This window comes from Diceros bicornis, chromosome 16 (assembly GCF_020826845.1).
Source record: "Diceros bicornis minor isolate mBicDic1 chromosome 16, mDicBic1.mat.cur, whole genome shotgun sequence".
Taxonomy (NCBI): domain Eukaryota; kingdom Metazoa; phylum Chordata; class Mammalia; order Perissodactyla; family Rhinocerotidae; genus Diceros; species Diceros bicornis.
Window position 1 is genome coordinate 13602054 of NC_080755.1, and position 27243 is coordinate 13629296.

General features: G+C 36.1%; 1 protein-coding gene across 5 annotated transcripts in view; it reads left to right on the forward strand.

The window, feature by feature from the left end:
* The window catches only part of ESCO1 (establishment of sister chromatid cohesion N-acetyltransferase 1), a 77855-nt gene that overhangs the window by 42938 nt on the left and 7674 nt on the right, over positions 1 to 27243 (forward strand). For 4 of the 5 annotated variants that reach the window (XM_058556827.1, XM_058556830.1, XM_058556828.1 and 1 more), the window contains exons 5-10: positions 1199 to 1313; positions 2516 to 2576; positions 4051 to 4165; positions 8101 to 8232; positions 22712 to 22801; positions 25657 to 25800. In XM_058556827.1, coding sequence (XP_058412810.1) covers positions 1199 to 1313; positions 2516 to 2576; positions 4051 to 4165; positions 8101 to 8232; positions 22712 to 22801; positions 25657 to 25800 — 657 coding nt within the window. Of the gene's footprint in view, positions 1 to 1198; positions 1314 to 2515; positions 2577 to 4050; positions 4166 to 8100; positions 8233 to 22055; positions 22180 to 22711; positions 22802 to 25656; positions 25801 to 27243 lie in introns of those variants that run through there. The other variant, XR_009222395.1, reaches the window with a different exon arrangement.

Sequence of the window (27243 nt, forward strand, 5' to 3'; positions counted from 1 at the left end):
TACATTGTAGTAGGCGTTTAGAGATTTCTCTTCATCCCGTAAACACTAAGAAGTGAGGTAGCTTAGTTCAACCATCATAATAGCTTTTGTTTAAATGAACACTGCCTCTTTGTTAGACAAAGGAGAGCTTCATATGTCACCACATTCTACACTATGAGTTCTGTTATTATCCATATATTACAGGTGAGGAGAGTGAGGCTTAGAGATTAAGTAACTTACCTGTGTGACGTTTAAGTGATGGAGTCAGGATTTAAACTAAGATTGGCTGGCTTCAGAGTCTAGCTAGATTTATACTTGGAGAGGTAGGAGAATGTAAAAACAAACTTTACATCATTTGAAAAACTTTCTGTGGCTGTCTGTAATTTTGCTCTTTTAATTATGGTGTTGGTCTCAGCAGTACTGAGAAATGATGATATTTGATAAGGCTAAGCATCTGATAGGCCTTCTGTGAATTCTCTGGACTGAATTTAAATTATTCGGACTTCATGAATTTTAAAGCTCCATTATTTTATAATTTATTTTTTAAACCAGTAACTAACTTCTTTCCTATTAATGGAGATTAATGTAACATATCAGTTTTTAATTTTTCTTTTTCTTTTTTTTTTTTTTTATAATTTTTATTTATTTTCCCCCAAAGCCCCAGCAGATAGTTGTATGTCATAGTTGCACATCCTTCTAGTTGCTGTATGTGGGACGCGGCTTCAGCATGGCCGGAGAAGCCGTGCTTCGGTGCGCGCCCGGGATCCGAACCCGGGCTGCCAGCAGCGAAGCGCGTGCACTTAACCGCTAAGCCACGGGGCCAGCCCCGTAATCAATTTTTAAAATTGAGATATTTTACTTTTTTTTTTTGTACCAACACTTCAAAATCAGGCATGTGATAGACCTTTATAACACATCTCAAATCATTTATACTAACCACATTTTAAGTGCTCGATAGTCAGATGTGTCAGTGGCTACTCTATTGGATAATGCAGGTTTAGATAGATGAAACTCATAAAAATTATAGAGCCAAGCAAATATGGAATATATCTGTGGAGAGGCAAATTTTCCAATCTACCATAAAGGGAAATAATAGGAGTTGGTGTTGAGAGGGCAGCTTGTGGGGAGATAATGCTAAAATTCACTGAAAGTGTATTGGGATAAGACATAAAGGTTGATATAAAAACAAATATTAAAATTTTGAATTTAATGTCTTCAGAATTCCAGCCTATGTTTGGAACCCAAGCTTGAAAACAATCCGGTGGAAAATATCACTACTGTTTCAACTCTGCTCAGTCAAGCAAAAATTGATACAGGAGAGAATAAGTTTCCAGGTAATACTTTGAAAATATTATTTGGATTTCAGTGTTCAGAGGTATTTTTGTCAGAGGAAAATTTATTGACTACCATATAAGCTTGTTAAATCCTTCTTAACCATTGCTTGTGTTTTTCAAATGTGTGATTATCATCATTCTTTGAGGGAGAATTGCTTCTATTGATTGGCTTGTTTAAAGCAATTAAGTATGATTCTTTGACTTCCTACCAAAAGTTCTGTAGAAGTGTTACTTAATGAATTGCTGACATTAGTGGTAGCAGCTTATTTCTCAAGTGTAAATGACTATTTATGCTTTGCCACTCCATCTTAGTAATTTTATCTTTGACTTAAGGATTTAATAAGTGCTGCAATTTGTCCACTTATACCACACAAAATTTTTGTAAGCTTGTGAAAAATTTTTGACAATGTATTATTTGAACTGTTGAATAGAGATTTGCTCACCTGTATCAGGTGAAGCACCAGGAGATCTGGAAAAGAAATTCCTAATTCCTACTTTCCTCTCTGCTAAAGGATAGGTATACTTGGAGCACAATATTGAAGTCAGATAATTGCTTTCATTGAATATCATTTAATCTTTTCTCTTAGTAGGGGAAGGGGAAGTATAATATGAATATGAGAACTGCCTTTATTTATTAGAAAATAAAATGAATTGATTATTGCATTATTTGATTATTAATGTGATTAAAACCCCGGAGACTACAGTTTTTTTTTTAAACTAAGAAATGTTTCCATTTAGAGATTGTATAATTATGCAGGCATTTAAACAATTTCCTTTATTGTTAATGCTAGTTGTTATTGGTGAAACTAGAGGCAAACTGTTAATCTACTCTGAAGAGTAATATTTAGGAAGGGGGCTCTAATTTTATCAATTGGTCTTTATTAAAAATAAAGCATTTAGGGGGCCAGCCTGGTGGTGTAGTGGTTAAGTTTGCACGCTCTGCTTCGGTGGCCCGGGTTTGCGGGTTTGGATCCTGGGTGTGGACCTACACCACTCATCAGCCATGCTATGGCGGTGGCCCACGTACAAAGTAGAGGAAGATTGGCACAGATGTTAACTCAGGGCGAATCTTCCTCACACACACACGAAAAACAATCGTTTAGTGCATTCAGTTTTTTCTTTCTGTGTAATGATTTTCGACCATTAGGTGGAGATCTAGTACAAAGCTTAGTACGTAACCCATCTTATTGATTAAATTACAGGTTCAGCTCCCAAGCAGCATAGTATACTCAATAACCAAACATCTAAGACCAGTGATAACAGGTAAGGTATTAGTTTAATTTAAGTGTAAGTATGAGAACTTAAGGATTTTATACCTGTAAGTTTTGAGTTTGGGGGATTTTTCCCTAAAAAGTTGTGCTCGTAATCCTCAGTTTTTCATGTGGAGAGACAGTGATACAAATTCTCTTTTCATTATACTTTTTTCTCTGCCATACATACTGTTTTATAGCTTTTGTTTTTTTTGTTGTTGTTGTTTTTGTTTTTGTTTTTTTTTGTGAGGAAGATCAGCCCTGAGTTAACATCTGATGCCAGTCCTCCTCTTTTTTGCTGAGGAAGATTGGCCCTGGGCTAACATCTGTGCCCATCTTCCTCTACTTTATATGGGATGTCACCACAGCATGGCTTGACAAGTGGTGCGTCCGTGCGTGCCCGGGATCTGAACTGGCAAACCCCAGGCCACCAAAGTGGAACTCGCACACTTAACCCCTGTGCCACTGGGCCAGCCCCCTAGCTGTTTTGTTACTTAGTGTATTATGGGCATCTTTTCTACCTCCTTTCCTCATGCTTTTAAATTCTACGTTAGAGTTCATTGTGTGAATATTCCCTTGTTTACTGAACAGTTCTCCACTTTATAGATATGTTGGTTGTTTCTAGTTTATTTCTACCAAAAAGAAAGTCCTGCAATAAACATGGGTGTCTTTGCTCATCTGTGTGACTATATCTAGGATAAATTCATAACTATAGGACTTAACCTACATTGCCAAATTTCCCTCCAAAGTGGTTGGTCTTTTTATACTCCCAGCAACAGTGTTTGAGAATGCTCTTTTCCCCAAACCCCTCAAAATACTGGGTATTACCAAAAGTGTTTTCAGGAAAAGTGTTTTCAGTAGATTAAAAGCTTTTTCTTCTGTCTTTAGTGTCCGAATTAAATTAAATCTGACTTATTTTGCTTTACTGATTACCAAACACAGAATTTAGGACAAACTGTCGTGACTCAGATGCTAAAGCTTAAAACTTATTTAAACTATAGTAGGTGCTGCAGTTTCTTGTTGATTTGTTGAAAATTAGTTTTCTTGGGTTCCCCCTTTGGATTTTTTTTTTTTTTTTTTTAATTTATTGAACACTCACTTTTTTTTTTTTGTGAGGAAGATCAGCCCTGAGCTAACATCTGCCAATCCTCTTCTTTTTGCTGAGGAAGACTGGCCCTGGGCTAACATCCGTGCCCATCTTCCTCCACTTTATATGGGACGCTGCCACAGCATGGCCTGACAAGTGGTGCATTGGTGCGCGCCTGGGATCCGAACCTGGGCTGCCAGCAGCGGAGCGTGCACACTTAACCACTACGCCACCGGGCCGGCCCCTGCCCCCGCCCCCGCCTTAGATTTTTAAAAGATTATTTTTTTCCCCCCTTGGAGTTGAAATTTGTCAGTGTTGTCTAGAAAATAAGTTACTTTTTTTCCTTTCAGTGATTTGAAGTGATATGGTTCTATAACATTTAATTTTTTTTTTTTTAAAGGGAGACACCACCTAATCATTCTTGGCCTAAGTGTAATTCCCGTTTGGAGATAACAATTCCGAAGGACTTGAAACTAAAAGAAGCAGAGAAAGCTGATGAAAAACAGTTGATCATAGTAAGTATACAACTTGACCTTTTTGGTGAAGTGTTTTCATAAGCGTCTTATTTATGCACGTTGTTAAAGAATAAATTCATTCCTTTTTTCCAAAGAGCCCTTTTTGGTTACCATAAATATATTATAGAAATAATCCTGTTATTGTTACAAATCCCCCCCCCGCAAAGTGATGAATCCATCCTGTAATAAATAATAAAAATTCAAATTTCCATTCTTCTAGTTTTACTTGACTGATAATTTATTTCACATTTGTTACTTTCTTAAATATGCCATTTAATCACTACTTTCTTTTAGTGGTTGGTTTAAATATTAATGTAACATAGAGCTTAATACATAAAATGATTTTAAATATCTATATTTTAGTATATGTTATCATTTTAAAACTACATTTTCCAGGAAGATAAACCAACAGTTAATTTGAAATAGAACATAAGTACTCTGTAATTTGGTGGCAAATTGGGAAAGAGGTTACGGAACCAGGTACATTTTCCCTGTTGCTTGAAAAGCCAATCATTGAGGCAACGAGTTTGCATCAGAGAAAAGATTTATTCACAAGGCAGCCAGGTGAGGAGATGGAAGAAGAAATCTCATATCTGCTTCCCCCAAAATGGGGACAAGGGATATTTATGGAGTAGGGGGGGGCACTGTGGTCTGAAGTGTGGGGATAGATGATTGGAGGTAAGGAGAAGAGAGGTAACGGGTGATCTGCACAAGCATAGTCAAGCTTCATGGCTCTTCATAGGACGCATGTTCTCAAAATGGTGATGTTAACACGATCTGAGGGTGGAGTTTTTGGCTCTCTGACCTCTGGAGTTCACCAGTTGGACACCGGCGCAGACACAGTTGGTAGGTTGGTAGTCTTGAACTGGCCTGAACTGGACGGGGTGTCAACTCCTAGTTCATGATAAACAACTCAAGCATCCGTTACCATGGTGACCCAGGCGCCAGGGAGATGTTACCTATACAGTGGGTTTTAGTAATGCATTATCTAACTACTTTTGCAAACAGACAACTAACTGAGTAGTTGAAGCAAGTTGGCCCCTGGTTTCAAAGAGAGGGAGACATTTTGATTGATTAGAAATCTAATTTGAATGAGCACAGTATAAAAAAATGAAGGGACCCAAAATAATAGGGACATTTAATATAGTTCCAGTTGACATAAGCAGTAGGATTTTTGGGGACTGGATGATCAATTCTAACTTTAATATGGGAGAATAACTTTGTAAGAATTATCTAGAAAATTTCAGAAGGATTAGTGAGAGGAAAAGTTGTTTCATCAAATTTAATAATGTTTTTGTTGTCAAATCAGTACGATAGTGAAATAGGATTTGACAAATAGAATCTAGAGCTGCACTATCCAATATGTTAGTCACATGTGGCTGTTGAGCACTTGAAATATAGCTTGTCATAATTGAGGATGCTATAACTGTAAATATATATACTGCATTTTCAAGACTAGTACAAAGAATGTAAAGTATCTCACTAGTTTTTTTATATTTAATACATGTTGAAATTATAGTATTTGGGATATGTTTTGTTAAATACATTATTAAAGTTAATTTTACCTGTTTGCTTGTGCATTCTTTAACATGGCTACTAGAAAATTTAAAATAACATTTGTGGATCGCATTTCTATTGGATAGTGCTGGTCAAGAGTTGATAATGATGATGATGTTAATGATCATGATAGTAGCTAATACTTTTTGAATGCATTGTTCCATGTAGTCCACTCATATTAACTAAGTTGAGCCTTATAGAAAAAGTATGAGATAGGTACTACTATTATTTCCCATTTACCAGTGAGGAAACTGAGGCAGAAATGTTTACTCATTACTATGAAAACTGCCTTCTTGAAGAGATGTTTGTACACCTATGTTCATTATTCACAGTAGCCAAAAGGTGGAAGCACCCAGAGTGTCCATCACCGGATGAATGGATAAACAAGATGTGGCTATATATACAATGGAATATTATTCAACCTTAAAAAGAAAGGAAATTCTGACACATGCTGCAACATGGTTGAGCCTTGAGGACATTATGCTAAGTGAAATAAGCCAGTCACAAAAAGACAAATATTTTATGATTCCACTTATATGAGATACCTAGAGTTGTCAAATTCATAGAGACAGAAAGTAGAATGGTGGTTTCCAGGAGCTGGGGATGAAGGGGGGAATGGGGAACTTTTCTTTAATGAGTATATAGTTTCAGTTTTGCAAAATGAAAAGAATTCTGGAGATTAGTTGCACAACAGTGTGACTGTACTTAACACTACTGAACCATACACTTAAAAATGGTTAAGATGGTAAATATTATGTTATGTATATCTTACCACAATTACAAATTTTTTTAAACTACCTGAAATAAATTTCAGGTTAACATTTTGTCAACAGTTTGAAACCTTTAGAATGAACTTCCCTTTAGTTTTATACATAATCTTTTATTTACCATTTGATTTCTCTTTGCTATATTTAACCCTAGTTCTAAGGCACTAGAGATATTATCTTAGATCCTGTTTTTTTCAGTAATTAGTTGAAATTGCACAGTTTTAGAGCAGAAAGAGTAAAGAAATTGTGCTTTTTTAGTTTATTATTATTATTATTATGGTGAGGAAGATTGGCCCTGAGCTAACATCCTTGCCTATCTTCCTCTACTTTATATGGGACGCCGCCACAGCATGGCTTGACAAGCAGTACGTTGGTGCACGCCCGGGATCTGAACCCGTGAACCCCGGGCCGCCACAGCAGAGGCGCACACTTAACCGCTTGTGCTACTGGGCCAGCCCCAGCCAATCTTGCTCTTTTTGCTGAGCAAGATTAGCCCTGAGCTAGCATCTGTGCCCATCTTCCTCTATTTTGTATATGGGATGCCACCACAGAATGGCTTGATGAGTGGTGAGTAGGTCCATGCTTGGGATCTGAACCTTCGAACCCTGGGCTGGTGAAGCAGAGCGTGTGAACTTAACCACTATGCCACTGGGCTGGCCCTAGTTTATTTTCTTTACTTTTCTTTTTCGTTTGTTTGTCTTTTTTTTGTTTGTTTGTTTTTGTGAGGAAGATCAGCCCTGAGCTAACATCCAATGCCAATCTCCCTCTTTTTGCTGAGGAAGATTGGCCCTGGGCTAACAGCCATGCCCATCTTCCTCTACTTTATATGGGACCTCGCCACAGCATGGCTTGACAAACAGTGCTTCGGTGCGCACCCAGGATCCAAACCTGTGAACCCCGGGCTGCCGAAGCGGAGCGCGCACACTTAACTGCTGTGCCACCTGCCCCCCCCCACTTTATTTTCTTAAAGTTAGATAGTATTGCTGTAATTTTCTTGTTGAATAAGGACAAGAATAGAAAACATTTTGTAAACAATTACTATTCTGTAGCACAAGTATGAATTACTGGAGTATAGGTGATTATAATCAGTCTTTCATACTTATTTGATATAAAGATAATAGAAAATTAATTTTACCTTTTCTCAAGGGTTTCTGGTGACATCAAAATATTTTTAATATCTATATACTAGAACAAAACCATTAAAGAGGATAGACTTTTAGGGCATTAAAAAAATATATAAAACACTATTTCCTCTAAACTTTAGAAGTATAAATATTGCAGATATAAAATATATATTAGTTTTTATTTATAGAGTATTTGCTATTTGGGGCTTTAGGACTAAGATTGTAGTGTTAAAGATATTTCTCAGTTCCTTTCAGTTGTTATTAAATACTGTGGAGCAAGTGATCAGATTACTAAAATGGAAACAGTGCTTAATAAAGTTACACACAGATTTCAATGATTAACTTCTTGGTTTTTGTAATCAACACTGAATGTTACTTATAGATTAAACCCTTCTCACTTTATGTTCACATTATAGCTTTAGAGGCTGATGTTCTGGAATTATTCTTTTGAGGGAAAAAAAAACTTTTGTTTGTTTTTTATAAATAGGATGCAGGACAGAAAAGATTTGGAGCAGTTTCCTGTAATGTTTGTGGCATGCTTTACACAGCTTCGAATCCAGAAGATGAAACACAGCATCTCCTCTTCCACAACCAGTTTATAAGTGCTGTAAAGTATGTGGTAAGTGGAATTCATGGCTTCTAAAATGCAGTTGGATACTTAGGTCAGGATCTTTAAGAGATGAATTGCCAAATTTGTCATTGAAAAATTTTTGTTTTTAGAAAACGAATATATATGAAGCCCTTGTAGTATATATACTCGCTTATTTTAAAACAAAGCCAAACATAAAAACCAGCTAATTTATTCTGACTGGTTTATCTTGTGGGATTTTTTTACTTGTTATATTTTTAAAGTAGTTATTATATCTCTTGTAAGAAGTAATGCTATTCAACTTGAGTGTTTTTAAAATTTGCTTTGATTTTAATAATTATTAATTGTTGATAAGGCTGTTTAATATTCATATAGTTTGGCACAACTTTTTATTTGTGGATTGATAGTGATACATATATTATACCAAATAGATGGTTTTGGAATTTCTTTTACCTTCTCTTTGTTTTGGTGAGAGTTTTTCTTTATAAAATTAAAAAGGAAAGATTCTTGAAGGTTAAGACCTCAGAATTTGTAGTGTACTAATAAAAAAAATCCTGCAAAGTAAATATGTTTTAGTATATATATTTTAATATATGTGCATTTGAGACACAATGAGTATATATATATAATATTTGTTTCTAGAAATAGCAAAATTTTAAATAATTTTGAGCCATTTCAGATATCTTGTGAAAATAGTAATTTAATGTAATTACTGTTTACCCATATCTGAAATGGAATCTATTTTTATTCTATACATGTTACCTTCAGTACTGTACACTCACATTAATAAGACCTCCAGGATATCTGAACTGAGATCACCAATTTGTTTCATATAGGCTTTTATATAGGCACAAGATGTTGGCTTATTTAAAGATCTTTACTGGCTTCAGTTAAATTGGTATCTTTAACTTTGGTTGAAGGAGTCATATTCATCAATTCATTTATCTAGTTACTTCTCCCCAAGATAGATGGGGTTTTCTTTTTTTGGTTCCCTACTGTGATGATCCTTTATATTCCTTATTTCATCTGCCTTTTCCACGCACACCACCTCCTGCCGCTTAACTGAATAAGATATAAGATGTGTGGACATAGAATATCTGTAGCTACAAATGGATTTATTCTTTGAAATTTGTACTTTTCCAATTTGACTATATTAATATCCTTACAAGTTGAAAAGAAAAATAGTTCTATCAGGTAGCTAAATTATAGAATACTTTTTGGATGGAAATATTTCAGTTTATTTTACATGCATGAATCTGGTAGAAGTTAGTTTAAATGAGTTGTGCTCAGTTTGCATTAATTTATTTTTGTGATCAGTTTCTAAAATTTTAAGATTAGATTTAAAAGGCTTAATTCTTCATCTTAAGGGAAGTTCTTAATTTCTGAGAGAAATAGTAACAATCAGGAAATATGTACTCTGCTCTTCCACAGCACCAAGGGAAATTGGTTTATGGAACAAGGTGGAGATATCACCTTCTAAACAGATTCTGACTCTTGCAAAACTTTAAAGCAATGTGGCAACTTAGAGAAGACTGATTCCTGCCCCAGCCCCTACCCTCACCCCCTTGATGGGACAGAGCTATGGGTTATTTTATTTATCTTTGAAATAAGCTCAAGAGAAGGAATTGAGTTTAGCAGTTGGCCATCCTTTGCTAACGTCAAGGTCAATATTCTCATCTTTTGCTGTTTTCAAACGTGGGTATACATATAGAGTTTAAGGTAGAAACTCCTTCAAAACCATGTAGTATTCTTTTTTAGTGTATGGAGAAAGGATAAAAACAGACCTATATTAAAGATGTTTTGCTGTGATCACAGCTCTGGATTTTGGGTTGTGACATTAAATATTTATTGGGCACCTATTGTGGTTTGCATTAAGTACTTTTAAGTGCTGGACAAAAAATCTAATTTTTTTTTTTTTTTTTGGTGGGGAAGATTAACCCTGAGCTAACATCAGCTGCCAATCCTCCTCTTTTTGCTAAGAAAGAGTGCCCTGAGCAAACGTCTGTGCCCATCTTCTTCTGTTTTATATGTGGGACACCACCACAGCATGGCCTGAGAAGCAGTGTGTCGGTGCACGCCCGGGGTCTGAACCCCGGGCTGCCAGCAGCGGAGCACACACACTTAACCGATACGCCACGGGGCTGGCCCCTATAATAATAGATTTTGGTGTTATAATTATAGTAGAAGTTCTCTTAACTGACAGAATTGGGAGAATTGGGTCAGTTAATCAAAAAAGTTGATTCAAGTAAAGACCTTTAATATCAGAATACCCAATTAACAGTGGCTTAAATCATAAGAATATGTATTTTCTTAACAAGGGGTCTGGAGGTATGTAGTCTTAAGGTTGTTCCATCCAGCAGTTCAGCAATGTTGTGATGAATGCTGGCTATTTCTCATTCAGTGATCTTCTCTCCTTCGTGTGTTGACTTTTTGGCTTCACAGTTACACCTTCATGGTCCTTAAAGTAGACTGCTGTGGTCTAGATACCATGTTCAGATTTAAAGCAGGAATGTTGATTGGGATGGGTACGCTTTCAGAAAGGATCCTCCAAGTGGCTTTTTCTTTTTATCAGTGAAGGACAGCATTTTTTCAGAAGCTCTTGCAAAGTTCCCTTTGTCTCATTCACCGGAACTGGGCCTGGTAGCCTCCTTTAGCTACAGGGGAGCCAGGAAAGCAACAATCTGGCAAAAAGAAATAAGATAATGATGATTACTTTGTGCTGGTGGTTCTGAAGGTAGGAGAATGGGATGTTTGTTATATAACTTCTGTTAGGGAGCATCTGGAAATATGTGGAGAATATTGTTGACATTTAGTGGGCAGGGGCTAGGGGTGCTAAACTTTTTGCAGTGCATGTGACAGTTCCAAAGAAGGTAGGATGTCCAGCATAAAATGTCAGTAACAGCCCTGTTGAGAAACACTGGCTTAGACTAATTATAATTCATTGTTGGGAACACATATATTACCACCCCAAACAAAATGAGGCAAACAAAGAATGGGAAAGAATGGCTATGGGATAGGCAAAGGACAATGTCTTCTATATGGTCATTACAAAGTTTAAACATTTGATTGTAATTTGAAGTGTATAAATGTAATTGATGTGAGGAGGCTGTTTCTTTGAGTATGGATCCCCTAATTAGTTTAGCTTTGTTTTTTTCTCATAAATCACACCCATAGCCATCTTCTATGATGTACTTAAAAAAAAAAACCAAAATAGAGCAAGAACTTAGACATTGCAAAGCAATCCGAGAAGAACTTAGACATTGCAAAGCAATCCGAGAATCTGGGTACAGAATCATTCTTGTTACATTTCTGGTTTTTAAGAGACTTGGCTTATTTTCCTTTTTTCCAGAGTGTTCTACCTAGTTTTCATTAAAACAACTATCTTTGTACTCTCATTTTGTCAGTTTAGATATTTGATTGCATTTTATAATTAAAATAATAAATTGGCATAAACAAGTTTAGGAACAAACAAATGATTCTTGGTAATCATGTCACTCAGTTGTGGAATACCTAAGTAGTTTACTGGTTGTGAGTCAGTCAGTGTGCTCCAGCATCCGTTTCTGTTACCCAGGGAAAAGTGAGCATTGGATAATCTGGGAAGTTGATTAGGTGGACGTCATTTAAGAAAGTTACTGCCATATATTAAAATGTCTGATAGCACAAACTGAGCTGTAGACTTTTTTCCTGAATGATAAATTGGGTTACTTTAATAAAAGATCAGATTTCATCACTTCTCTTTGTTTTAGATTGTTGTTTTTCTTAATCAGAAGCTATTAAGCTCCAAATAATTTTCAGATTCTACCATTTTACCTGTGAAAATGTTCTACTATTCAGAACATATTAAACACCTCTCACGAGGGGCTGGCCCAGTGGCCTAGCAGTTAAGTTCAGCACACTCTGCTTCAGCGGCCCGGGTTTGGGGGGTTCGGATCCCAGGTGAGGACCTACACCACTCATCAGCCATGCTGTGGCAGTGACCCACATTTAAGTAGAGGAAGATTGGCATAGATGTTAGCTCAGGGCTAATCTTCCTCAAGCAAAAAAAAAGAGGAAGATTGGCAACAGACGTTAGCTCAGGGCTAACAAACAAACCACCTCTCATTAAAACCTATTTCTTAGGATTCAGATTTTTTTAGGGAGTAGTGAAAACTCTATCATTTAAAAAAATACATGTCAGGATGTTTGATGAATGGAAAATACCTGTTGAAAAATAGATGTTGCTCTCTAAATCGAGTTCCTTCCAAAGTAGTTTTTAAAATTCCATTTCTGTATCATATGGTCTTTAATTATGAGAAGGCATTATTGAAAAAATTTTATTATCTATTATCATTGTATTACCTGTAAGAAAGAGCATTTAAATACTTCTCTTTTAACATGTTCTTTTAAGGCTTGTTCTTCAAACTTCTGTTGTGGAGAAAATTTTCTTTTCACATTCTTTTCCTTGAAAAGATTTTAATTTAGGTGAATTAAAGGGTGACCTTCAAGTTTTTTATTTTTGAACTCATCTTTTTAAAAAATTTATAAAAACAGTGTATGTACCTGGAAATGAAAATTGAACCAGTTTTTTAAGGTATAACATGAAAAGTTAAGCCTCTTTTACCCTACCCTATTTTCCAGTCCCATTCTCCAGTGGTTAAAGACTTTTGTCTGTTTCAGTGTTTCCGACGTAACTAAATAAATCAAGCTATGTCTGTAGAGCTTATATATATATATCTCAAGCTATATATAAATGTGTCTGTGCAAAATCTTCTTTTTTCCTCTGTTTTCATTAGTTATATTTTGATGTTTAGTTCTGTTGGTTGCCTTTAATTTTTAATGTTTATAAACAACAGACTCCTCTATGCTTGCATTCTTCCCCTCTCTACTTTCCAGTTTCTATCAGCTGTAAGTAAGTATTGTAAGTGTTCCCTAAATATTAACTTATTTAATTCATTTTAACCCAGTGGAGTAGTTTTCATTCCTCTTTTATGGGTTGCAAAACTAAGGCACAGAGAAGTTAAGTTTTTGGTTTCATAAATAGAGGCTTTAGTCCTTCAAGCACACTCCAACCTTTCAAAAATATTTATTTATTGGATACTGAATTTACTGTGCTATAAGCTTGGGATACAGTGGTGTGTCAAATGATGTCTTGGTCTTTTTGGAGCTTATGGTCTATATAGGTATGTGTCACTGTAGCCCTCGATGGCCTAGTTATTCTAAAACTCCAGATCCCTGTAGCTTCATCTTCCTGGATCAAGGAGAATTGGTCTTAGGATACAAGATTTACTCAAACAGATAGTTTTACCAGAGGAATTAAAAGTTTTTAGAGGTTCTAGCTTCTGTTCATTCAGTTTAAATATTGCAGAGAACCAGAAAAGTATACTGAAGGAGATCTTGGTATCATAGCATACCTGAAAAGTGAAAAGTCCATAAAGCACCTTTAGAATTGAGCCAGATTTTCCTAAAATAAAACTTAAATTCCTGTATATATTCTTTAATTCCTGATTCACTTATGTAATGAGTAAAAAAAACACTGTGCCATGGGGCTTTTGATTTTCTGAATACTTTTTTTCAGACTGTGAAAAATTAATTTAACACGTTTATTTTTAGTGGTTAAATCATTCAAATGGAAAGCTATAATCTGGAAATACTCCAGTGATAACAGATTTGAAGGTTAATTTTGGATAGCATTGTGCTTCATTATACTTAAATAGACTGATTATATCATTCATGCCTTGTTGATTGAACATGAATCAACATAGATGATATTTTCATAGTTTTTAAATTTCCAGAGGAATTTTTTTCAAAGTAAATTGATACAAATTAATTTATTAATTTTACATCTAGGAGAAATAATAATAATAATAAATGACATTAAGGGCTTCCTGTGTACCAGGGGCTGATCTAAGTAAGCATTTTACCTATATTAAACTCCTTAATTCTTTTAGCAAATCATGAAGCAGTTACAATTAATTTATAAATGAGGATACAGGCACAAAACAGGTTATGTATTTTGCCTAAAGACGTAGAGCTAGTAAGTGGGTAATGGAGTTGACTCTAGGGTCCTTGAGTAATAGACTAGGTTTTTACTCCTTTATTTGAATTTCAACAAAATATATTGTGTGTACAATATAATTAGCACATAGAAATAAATTGACCCCATTCACTTTTAAACTAAAGTCCTCTCAGATAATCTTTAGTGCTTGCGATATTGTGATTTATAAGGAAAATATATATTTGGTCATTTAGAGTTCTCATATATAGTTGATCTTCCTCCATGTTTCCTGGCTCACAGCTCCTAAAACCCTTGGAATTTCCGAAGTGGTGAGAGCAACAAAGGTGTCTTTTGTTATGTTAATGAGGTCTTTTGAACTCACCTTGGGATGGGGGCTGGTTGCCAGTGGAGCCAACCATGTGATTAGAGAGTTGGAACTTTCACTACCCACCCTCTGACCCCAGGGAGGGGAGAGGGAAGAGGCGCTGGAGACTGAGGTCAGTCACGTATGGCCAATGATTTAATCAAGCTATGGAATGAAGCCTCCTTAAAAACCCAAAAGGACAGGGTTCGGAGAGCTTCTAGATTGGTGAACATGTGGAGATACGGGGAGAGTGGTGCGCCTGGTGCACCTGGAGAGGGCGTGGAAGCCCCGAGCCCTTTCCTCATACCTTGTCCTATGCAGCGCCTCCATCTTTCTGTTTCTGAGTATCCTTTTATAATAAATTGGTAACTAGTAAGTAAAAGGTTTCTCTGAGTTCTGTTAGCTGCTCTAGCAAGTTAATCAAACCTGAGGAGGAGGATATGGGAGCCTCTGATTTATAGCCAGTCAGTCAGAAGTACAGGTAACAGCCTGGGCTTGGGATTGCTGTCTGAAGTGGAGGGCAGCCATATAGGACTGAACCCTTAACCTGTGGAATCCAGCACTATCGCCGGGCAGATAGTGTTAGAATTGAGTTGAATTCTCAGACACCCTGCTGGTGTCCAACAATTGCTTGGTGTTGTGTGGGAAACCCCCTCCCCCTCCCCACACATGTTGGAATTGGGTTCAGGAACCTAAGAGTGCTCTTTTGAATTTTTAACAGGATAAAAGTTTTGGGTGACACTTGATCTATTTGAGAATAATATTATTTGTAATTGGAAATTAAAACCCATGTTATGACACCGTTCTTTTGCCGTTGTACATCTGGCCTAAATACAGCTGCCAAATTCATCTTCATTAGGTTCAACTATAGTCATGAAATTTGCTTGTCTTAAACCTTCCTTGATTTCTCCCTATTTCACCCAGGCATTCATGGCCCTCTGTATTATGGTTCTTGTCTGCCCTTCTAAATGTATTTCTCATAATTTGTTTGTAAATTCTCTTCTCTCTAAGCAAAATTGATCCAGTCACTGTCTTGTGCATGGCTTATAATTTTTTGCCTCTGGTTTTTAGTTCATAGCATTCTACTATCAGGGTCAAATACCGTATGATTTCCTTCATTAAGTGTAGATAATAACAACAATAAACAAACGCATAGAGACAGAGATTGGATTGGTGGTTACCAGAGAGGAAGCGGGGAGGGAGGAGGGCGAAAGGGATAATTCGGCACATGTGTGTGGTGATGGGTTGTAATTAGTATTTGGGTGGTGAACATGATGTAATCTATGCAGAAATAGAAGTATAATGATGTACACCTGAAATTTATACAATGTTATAAACCAGTGTTACTGCAATAAACAAAAAATTAAAAAAAGAAAATCTCAAAGAAAGAAAAAAAAAAAAAAAAGGAATGCCTTCTCATTTTCATCTCTACCTTTCAAGCCCAGAGGAAATACCATCTCTTCTGTGCAACTTTCTGTGAAACTCCTCTTTAATCCCAGTAACGGCTTTCTCTCCTTCTCTTAAAACCGTTGTAACACTTTGCTTATATTATTTTGCCTTCTCTTGGAGGTGCCTGCTTCAATTTGATAACTACTTTTTTGAGAATTAAGAAATACATTAAGTATACACATTGATTGTAAGATTAATTCTGGATTCAGAAACATTGAAGTATAAACAAAGCTTAGTTTGAATCAAGGAAAACTTCCTTTCAAGTGTAGAGGTATATGGATTGCACCTTGTATTACAGACTTTTGAGTACTATTTATTTCTCCTATTAGCTTTTAAGATGCTTGAGGTCAGAAAAGAATGTGAGCTTAAACTAGAAAGATGTGGTTTTTGTTTTTTTTGTGTGTGTGAGCAAGATCAGCCCAGAGCTAACATCCGATGCCAGTCCTCCCCTTTTTTTCGCTGAGGAAGATTGGCCCTGAGCTAACATCCGTGCCCATCTTCTTCTACTTTATACGGGACGCATGGCTTGACAAGCGCCCGGGATCCGAACCTGCAAACTCCGGGCCCCCGAAGAGGAGTGCGCGCACTTAACCGCTTGCACCACCAGGCCAGCCCCAAAAGATGTGGTTTTCTAGTGAGCCACTTACTACTTATAAACTATAGCCAAGTTATCCAACCTTTTTTCACTTCATTTTTTTTTTTAATCTGTGAAAAATGAAAAAAAATATCTCATGGGGTAATTTTTTCTAAGCTCATTTATTAACTACTCACTATGTTCCAGGACTACAGAGGTTTTTTTTTTTTTTTATTATTAAAAAAGTACAGTTCTTTTCTTATCACAGGTCAGTGCAAAGGACAGATAAGTAAACATATTTAAATCATACAGAAAATACTAGAGTAGTAATATATATAGGATATTGTCTGAACATAGAGCAAGGATATCTGACAAAGATTGGAAAAGTGAGGTTAACACTGGAGTAGAGTCAGAAAGGACAAGTAGAAGTCCCTTGTGCCCAGGAGGTTATAGAGCAAAGGCGTATTGGGCCAGGGGAACAGTACATGCAGAGGTTGGGAACCTTTTTAAGTATTACATTATGACCTGACTGTGTCATGTATTCAAGAGAGGAAGCTTTAGGAGGTAGGTGGGGAGCCAGATCATGAATGACCCCGTAAGGCCTGGAAGGTATCAAAGATTATGAAACCTACAAGAAAATGCTTACTTACCATAATGATAATAATAGGAGCTGTTATTTATTGGGTGCATATTATTATGCTAGGCAGTGTGTTTAATATTTTATAGTGTTTTCTCAGCTTCTCAATAATTTTATGTTGTACTTGCTTTTATATCCATTTTATAGGTGAGGAAACTGAGGTTTAGAGAGGTTAAGTAATTGGCCCAAGGCAACACAGTGAATAAGTAGCAGAGTCTGGATTTGAATCTAGGTCTTTCTGATTTTTAAAGTCCTCTTTACTGCCAGGCTATACTGCCTAGATCAGTGGTGTGCACACATGGTAGGTGGCCAGCACATATTTCTTGAATTGACTGAATTTTTCCATCTAATTATTTGACTTTTTTAACATTTGAAGGTTCAGTAAAGGTCACACTGACTAGAAGCACATCTTTATCAGTATTGTTAATACAAGATTATTTTTGCAAAGAAATGTCCAAACATGCGTTTAAAACCAGCTGCTTGAGGGTAGTTAAGTATATTAATATTTTTATTATACCATTTTATTAAAGTAGAGGAAATAGGAAATACAGATAAGCTAAAAGGAAAAAAATTTAAATCACTCAGATAACCTCTATTTATATTTTGGTGTATGTCTTTGCTTTTAAAATATTTGTAAGTAAACATTTACATTTAAAATCTATTTCAACAAAATATGTATTTGAGGAGTCTATAATATGTTTCTTTTTTGTTGTTTTTTTTGTGAGGAAGATCAGCCCTGAGCTAACATCCATGCCAATCTTACTCTTTTTGCTGAAGAAGACTGGCCCTGGGCTAACATCCGTGTCCATCTTCCTCCACTTTATGTGGGACGCCACCACAGCATGGCCTGACAGGTGGTGCATTGGTGCGCGCCCAGGACCCGAACCCGGGCAGCCAGCAGCGGAGCACAAGCACTTAACTGCTAGGCCATGGGGCCGGCCCCTATAATTTGTTTCTTAGGCAATTTTTCTGCAGTTTTTTATGCTTTCTGCCTTGGGTATTGTCAAAAAGAGCTTGTGGCCCAGCCCCGTGGCTTAGCGGTTAAGTGCGTGTGCTCCGCTACTGGTGGCCCGGGTTCAGATCCTGGGCGCGCACTGATGCACTGCTTCTCCAGCCATGGTGAGGCCGCGTTCCACATACAGCAACTAGAAGGATGTGCAACTATGACATACAACTATCTACTGGGACTTTGGGGAAAAAAAGGAGGAGGATTGGCAATAGATGTTAGCTCAGAGCCGGTCTTCCTCAGCAAAAAGAGGAGGATTAGCATGGATGTTAGCTCAGGGCTGATCTTCCTCACGAAAAAAAAAAAAAGAGCTTGTGACTGAATTTTGAATGAGCTAATTTTAATTTGCTTTCATTTCTGAAGACTTAAAATTTTAAAAAGAGATAGTGTTTAAAATATATTTATTCCAACATGTAACAACTGTTAGACTTGCTATTGAACTAGAATGTCTATTTTTCAGATTCCTTTAGTAATTATTTTTAAGTAAAATTTTTATTGAAATACAACACGTAAAGAAAAGTACACAAATAATGAGTGGACAGCTTAATGGTGTATTTTCACAAAGCGAACACCCATGTAACAAACATTACTAGCATCTTAAAAGCCCCTCGTGTCCCCATTGCATTCATTGCTTTTCCCTACCTCAGGTCTAACTGCTCCGCTGACTAGATTCGTTTGGCATTTACTTTTCACTTCTGAATAAATGGTACTTGAGCAAGTCTTGGGCCGTTGGTACAGTTTTGACAATGAATGATTTGAATTTTCCAAAATAAAGAGTTTGATATAACACACACAGACTGACACACATACACACTAATGAATCCCTTTGTACTCATCATCCAGCTTCAACAATTAACAATTTGTGGTCAGTCTTCTTTCATCCAACCTTCCCAGTTATTTTTAAGTGAACCCCAGGTATCACATTACCATTTTATTAGATATTTTAAAATATATATTTCTAAAAGATGAAAAGTTTACTTTTTTTTTTACCATAAAAATGATGTAAAGAATATAACCACACCTTTAAAAAATCAACTAATTCCTTTCTTTCAAATATCCCCTCAGGGTTCAAAGCTCCCTGAATATCTCATAATTTTTTGTACTGTTTGAAGTAAGGTCCGTATACCGCATTGGTTGGTATGTCTCTTAAGTTTCTTTTAATCTAAAGATTCTCTATGTCTTTCTTTTTTCTTGCAATATTTGTTGATAATTTTTTTTAAAAGCTGGTTGTTGGTTTTTTTGTTTTCAGGGTATTCTTTCATGGGTATTCTCATTCAACCTTTTATGAAAGTGATTATTATGAACTTTTAAAATTGGCATATAATTTACAAACGTACAGATCTTAAATGTTTGGTTGATGAATTTTGTGTGTGTGTGTGTGTGTGTGTGTGGTGGGGGGGGAAGCTTAGCCCTGAGCTAACATCCGATGCCAGTCCTGCTCTTTTTGCTGAGGAAGATTGGCCCTGGGCTAACATCTGTGCCCATCTTCCTCTACTTTATATGGGAAACTGCCACAGCATGGGTTGACAAGTGGTGCTTCGGTCTGGGCCCGGGATCCAAACCAGTGAACCCCGGGCTGCTGAAGTGGAGTGCACGAACTTAACCGCTACACCACCGGGCTGGCCCCTGGTTTATGAATTTTGATAGTTGTATATACTTCATTGTATCTACCATCCAATGTATTTTGTTTTCAGTTGTTATTTTTTTTTTTTAATGGAAAAAGAGGAGAAATCCCTTCCATTTTTTAGACTCATTGCTGTTAGGAATATAAAGCTTTCAGCTTTTCAACATCTGGGTAGGTAAATTAAGAAAATTTGGGGTTTGGAGAAAATACTGCTTGCTATTAGAGGGATATGTGTAATATGTTAGAGCTAAAGGTGAGAAGTGTAAATGCACTCCATTAGAGCTTATATCTGCAAAAAAGCTGTGGCTATTCGGTCATCCCTCTAAAATTGCTTGCAGTCTTCACTGTACCTCCACCTCTGCCTCAATTTTAAGCAGCAGACAGACTTCATCTCCTCTAAATTGTCTCAAGTTAGGAGGATCATGTGGTTATTGACTCCAGGAAGGAGTTAACTGCAGTTGAGGCATATAAATGTCTTTAGTATGTTATTTGACAGATGTTAGCCAACTTGGTTCTTTCATCTTTGCTTTCTCTATGATTTGAATTTATTGTTTTATTTAACTTTGAGGACTTTATTAACGTGTGTTTTCTTGGAGAAGTGCATTGATCTCAGTTTGATACCAACAGGAAGGTAGAATGGAAGTTACTAAGAGTTACTGAGTGGCTGCTCTGTGTGAGGAATCATTTTAAATACAACCCTCTTAACTACTAAGTGATGGAGGTGATGACAGCCGTTTTGTACATAGCCTAGATCAGGAAACAGAATGAGAGTTCCAGTGATTTGCTCAAGGCCGTATAGCTAGTAACTACCAAGAACGGGGATTTAAGCGCTGAACTTTTACTCCAGAACTCTTAAAAAGTTTTCACTAAAATATGCTGTTTTCGTAAATATTAGAAACCTAAGCAATAGTAACTCTGCCCTTTACAATTCCTGCTTCTTATGTGTACATGAAAAAACAGAATCATATTTAAAACATTAAATTATGTCAGATCCAATTGTGATAAAATTTTCTGCATGAACATGTAATTCTCAAGTTGTAAGAGAAAGTTTTGTACTAAAAAAGTCAGTAAAGCAAAATAATTTGTCTATTGCCTCTGGTGCAATATAATGACATTAGACAGTATGATTGTTTTTAAAGACAATAGGAAAATAGCTTATCAGATTATCTTTAGATAATTCAGTTCAGGAAGTATGATTTTCTCATAAGTTGGGGTTACTTAAATTTCTAGGTTTTTTTTGAATTTGTAGTTTAATTTTTAAAATGAATAGTCTCCATTTTCATTTTATGGAAAATAGATTTATTTTGAAAACTTTTCCCCAAATAACATAAATATAAATTTGTTTTTGAAGAGGTGATATCTTGGGGCCGGCCCAGTGGCTTAGCGGTTAAGTGCTCACGCTCCGCTGCTGGCGGCCCGGGATTGGATCCCGGGTGCGCACCGATGTACCGCTTCTCCGGCCATGCTGAGGCCGCGTCCACGTACAGCAACTAGAAGGATGTGCAACTGTGACATGCAACTATCTGCTGGGGCTTTGGGGGAAAAAAATAAATAAATAAATAAAATTAAACTCATTTAAAAAAAATAAAGAGATGATATCTTTTATGCCTTTTTAAAATTGTTTACCTACCTTTAGATCTGGATATGATTCAGATTTAGTTTCTGATTTGAAAAAAATGACCTCTTTGACTATTGTTTCTCCTCTTTTCTTCTTTTCAAATCTTTAGAACACTTTATCAGTCATAATTATAATCACCAGAATTTTACTGTACCTTTGGGTGCTCTATTTTTTAAACAAGTTCTGATTTTACATACTTGAATCCAAATTGTTACATATATCAAACTTGTTACTAGACCTATTGTCCCCAACTAAGATCCTACCCCTCTCCCCAAAAACCCATTCTGGATTAAGAAAATTAGCCTCCTTTCAGACTTGCCATAGTATTAAAAAAAATAGATAGTTGCCCTTTTTTTGGTTTCATTGAGCTTTTATATTCTTAAAAGAAACACATCTCAGAAAGCAGGTGATGGTTTTCTCTAATAGAAGTACATATTCTTGAAAGGCCTTTTTATGTAAAGTTGGTGGGTAAGACAAATGGAACAACCAGTTAAGCTCATTCCTTCTGTACTTATTTTTAACTTCAAAGCTCCTAGTTTTAACCACTGGTTCAGTCCCATCTTACTAGATTTAAGTGGCTTTTGTTTTGTTTTTTTTTTTCATGCAGGTTCTGCTCATTAATCACCACGAGTGTGGATCTGAAGAAGAGTTTATTACCTCTCTTTTTTTGAGTATGTTTAACTTCAGATACACACAACGTAGCCTCTCCTTCCCTATTAGATTCTTAGAAGGTAGTTATATTTTTATAGTCTCCTTCTTCTGACTTTGATAGTTGTGATCAATTAGAATAAAAACTGCTCTTACATATTGGGCTACTGCATGCAAATCAGTTCATTTAAAACCTCCTGGAGGTCTTTGGCATGCCAGACACAAAACCATGAGTGTTTGTGGAGGTAACCATGTTCCAAAGAAATTTAAGAGTTTAATTCTTTTGTCAAGAAACTGGGAGAGTTATCCTTTATGTTCTGGGAATCACTGACTTTAAGGGTCTTGCTTTTGGTGTGTGATTTTCAAAATTAATTTAAAATGGGAAATGATAAATTAGAAATACTCTTGTTGTATTAGATCTCTGAATTAGTAGGGAGATTAGCTTGCATTGTACCTATTATATGCTTAACAAAATACCTAATTTATCATGTCTTCTTAGTTTAACATTGAGCATATATTTTTCCATGTTTGCAATTTGTAGACACATTGATGTATTTTTCTTGTACATGAATATGATGAATTTTTAAAATTCGTTATTTTTTTTTTTATATCTAGGGCTGGAAAAAAGAAAGAATTCTGGCTGAATATCCTGATGGCAGAATAATAATGGTTCTTCCTGAGGACCCAAAGTATGCCCTGAAAAAGGTATATTTCCAGTGAAATTTCATATACAATGGATAAAAATAATTTTGCAGTTACTTTTAAGAGGATAACACATTGCTAGCATAGCACATTTAAACACCAATTCTGAAAACAAGAAATAAGCATTTAAAGACTACACCCCAACTGAAAAATTATGCTTAAACTTTGTAGTGTGTCTGGCATATGCGAAGTGAATTTTTAGTGACTTAATTACTTTCTCGTGTTATCAATAATTTGAGTGATGGTATAGAAGGCATCCTAGTTAAGTTAATGAATAACACCACATAAGTGATTTCAAGAACCAGAATTAAAATTAATATTTGATCATAATAATTTAGAAAATTTAAATTAATAAATGTAAAGTTTCATTCTGAGATAGATTTCTAAATGAAAGCTTATTGCAGAAGGGGATCTAGTAGTAGGTCATAGTAATCCTGAAATTAAACATGAGGTAGTCATATAATGTTAGAGAAAAAGCAAGATATATTCTTCTTCTTTTTTTTTTTTTTTTTTGTGAGGAAGATCAGCCCTGAGCTAACATCCATGCCAATCCTCTTTTTGCTGAGGAAGACTGGCCCTGGGCTAACATCTGTGCCCATCTTCCTCTACTTTATATGGGACTCCACCACAGCATGGCCTGACAAGCAGTGCATCGGTGCATGCCCAGGATCCGAACCTGGGCCGCCAGCAGAGGAGTGCGCGCACTTAACCGTTACGCCACGGGGCCGGCCCAAGATATATTCTGATTTATAAATATAGTATAGAAAACTTAAAGAAAATCTTCTTATCTAGTGTGAGCCACATTTTAGTCCAACTTAGAGTTTCATACTTTGGGGGTTCAGAGAAATGTACCAGAGAGATAATGAAGTCTGGAATCATTTTATTATATAGAGTATCTTAAAAGTCAAGAAACCATAGGATAAACTTATTTTTAAACAATATGTTGATTACATTTTCAAATAATATACTCAGAATGTTTTTCTTCGACCTCCAAATGCATTTTCAGAAGTACCTCATAATGTAAAGCAATGGGTCTAGTTGTTTATCTGAAAAACTTAATTGTACTAGAGTATGTCCAAAATGTCTAGAAACACAAGGAAAGTAATTTATTTGTTGTACTTTTTTTAGGTTAACAATTAGACCTCTTTAAATTTAGGAATACTTCATCTGAAAGGAAACACTTTGAACCTATTATTTAAAAATATAGCTAACATTCTACTTAAAGTATAAGTTTATCCTGTGGTTCCTGACTTTTCAGATAACCTTGTATATATGATTGGACAATCCCAGATACCCAAGTAAGCCCCCATACTACCACTGCCTAACAGTATAGACAGTAGCATTTAGAATAACACATAAACATGCCATCTGTCTTTTTTTTTTTTCTTGTGAGGAAGACCAGCCCTGAGCTAACACCCGATGCCAATCCTCCTCTTTTTTGCTGAGAAAGATAGGCCCTGGACTAACATCCGTGCCCATCTTCCTCTACTTTATATGGGACCCTGCCACAGCATGGCTTAACATGTGGTGTGTTGGTGCGTGCCCGGGATCTGAACCTGCGACCCCCGGGGCCGCCGTAGTGGAGCACGAGCACTTAACTGCTGTGCCACCGGACCAGCCCCACATGCCACCTGTCTTATGTTTGAAATATTGATCCAAAAACAAATACTTGTTGAATTAATGTTGGATTAGTGAATGACTAAATGAAAATTAAATTATGGAATTTTTGGAATTTCAAACTTTGCTACACCACCGTGTGTGACATCCAGACTTTTCTTACTAAGACTCCTCAGTAAATCCTAATTTCCTCATTTTAGATTTAGGGCAGAATCTTAGTAATATACAATTTAGTGTGTTACTAGTTAGTAACCCATAATAGGTTAAAAATTAAAATCTAGGGAATTGTGAGTTATTTGCCTTCAGAAACTGAATCAGGAGTTGTATTATGGGCTGCTGTTCCAGGATTAGGAGGATTCATGACTGAATAAGAGATGTATTACATGGTATTCTGCATGTCAGAGGTATGAGTACTTAACCCTCTTAGAGGTTATTTGCATTTTAAAGTTAGTAACACAAATTAATGTTTATTGGATTGAATATTTGCTGATTACTTTTAACTAGGGAAGGAACCTAATGTTTGAGTGCCTATAAAAATCTTGACTTGGAGTGCTTACAAAAGTTTGAGCTTATCATATTTGACCTTGACCACAGTTCTAGGAGGTAAACTAGAAGAAGCACAGTTTGATGCCATATTAACATTATAAGTTCAAATCCCTACTCTAGATATCCAGGTTCTGGCATGGGAAAGTTACTTAACCTTTGAATTTTATTTCTTCTATATGTAAAGTGAAGAACCATAGACCTCCAAGGAGTGTTGCATTTAAATGAGATAATATTCATAAAGTGCTTTACATAGTGTCTGGCCTATAAATGGTTGATAAGGAGTAAACATATGTTTCTTTCCTCTGCTCACTTCCATTTTACTAATGAGAGTGCTAATTAAGGCTTGAGAAGAAAAGTTACTTGCCTGGCTAAGATTCCAGTGAAGTTCTCTCCAATTCTCAAAGCCATGATGCTTTTAATGGGAAGCCTTAATGTTCTTATTACCTATTATAGGAGCTCTCACTCTTGTTCCTTAGACTGTTGGGCTTGGCATTACCCTTCAGATCTTCCCTCATTTTGCAAATTGGCCCACAGGGCTTGAGAAACAGTTATTGGTCAGCATAGTCATTCAAAAGAACTCCTTAGAAGATGTCCTGCTTGGAATAACATACTCAATTTATTGAACTGAAGTAGTATATTTTTACATACATACAATGCTTTCATTGTTAAAAACAATATTGTTCTTTATTTGGCAGGTTGACGAGATTAGAGAGATGGTTGATAATGATTTAGGTTTCCAACAGGCTCCACTAATGTGCTATTCCAGAACTAAAACACTTCTCTTTATTTCTAATGACAAAAAAGTAGTTGGCTGCCTAATTGCAGAACATATCCAATGGGTAAGTGATTTCTAAAGAATGTTCATGTATAGTTTTGTGTTTAAAGATTTTACTAGGTAGTCTTGAATAACATAATCCTGGTAAATTTATCAACATCTTATGTAAGAAAGATTATGAATGCAAGAATCCCTGTGTATCATTCTTTAGTACAGTGGAGTTGTAACATCCATAGGTATTTGTTTCTCAAGTCAGTATGTAAGATAAAAATTCTGTAAATCAAAAGTACCGTTACATTTTGTTCAGGAAGTTTCTGTGCTGGATACTAATGTAATGTCTGTCTCAGTCCCTTCAGCACTCGAACAAATCAAGGGTTGGCAAACTATAGCCTGAGGGCAAAATCCAGCCTGTTTTTGTGAATAAAGTTTTATTGTAACACAGCCATGCCTATTCACTTACATATTGTCTATGGCTGCTTTCACACTGCAAAGACTGAGTTCAGTAGTTGCAGGAGAGGCCAGGAAGTCTGCAAAGCCTAAAATACTTAGTATTCTAGCCCTTTATAAAAAGTTGCCCATCCTTGGAATAGCTCACCACTTCTTTGGTTGAGCTCTAGATGAGGAGTTGTCTTGTATTTAGGAGCCAAATTGTACAGAAAATAAATAATAAAATCACAGGAAGAGGGATATGTTCACATTGTGCGAGTTATGTAGTAACAGACCAACTTAAGAGAACAAAGATTCTGGACTCCCTAATCATGCTCACTTTTGAGGCATACCCCATTTGTATTCTGTCTTTTTTCAGCTCAGTTCCTGTTTATGAATTCAGTGCCCATTGCATTTGACTTCTGTTGAGTTGGTATCTTTTAGTATATTAATAGTTGCCTGCAAATGTATGCTTCGTCATAAAATTTTTAATAGTGTAAAAAGTCAAAACAAGTCTGCGTGAGTTAATTTCTGTATGTTAAGCTACATTAAAAAAAATTCAGCCTGAAACTGTGTAGTTTTATGAATCTAGCTATTTATAATAACAAAATTAATTTAAATAAATAGCTGATAAGGTAGTTTGGGGATTTAATTTTTTCTTTTTTTAATAATTTTTTATTTATTTATTTTTTCCCCCAAAGCCCCAGTAGTTAGTTGCATGCCATAGCTGCACATCCTTCCAGTCGCTGTACGTGGGACGTGGCCTCAGCATGGCCGTAGAAGCGGCGGCGCGTCGGTGCACACCCGGGATCCGAACCCGGACCGCCAGCAGCGGAGTGTGCGCACTTAACCGCTAAGCCACGGGGCTGGCCCAGGGGGATTTAAATTTGATATAAAATTACTAACTCATAGAAGTTTGCCATCCTGAAATTGAGTTAATTTTACGTAGTACAAACCCTTGTGTTTTTGTTTTTTTCTTTGTAATGGATTTATTCTTTGCTTTATCATTTATCCATTTGACATGTCTCTGAACCACGATTGTCCCACTTTTAAGAAATATCAACAGTGCCACACTTGATTT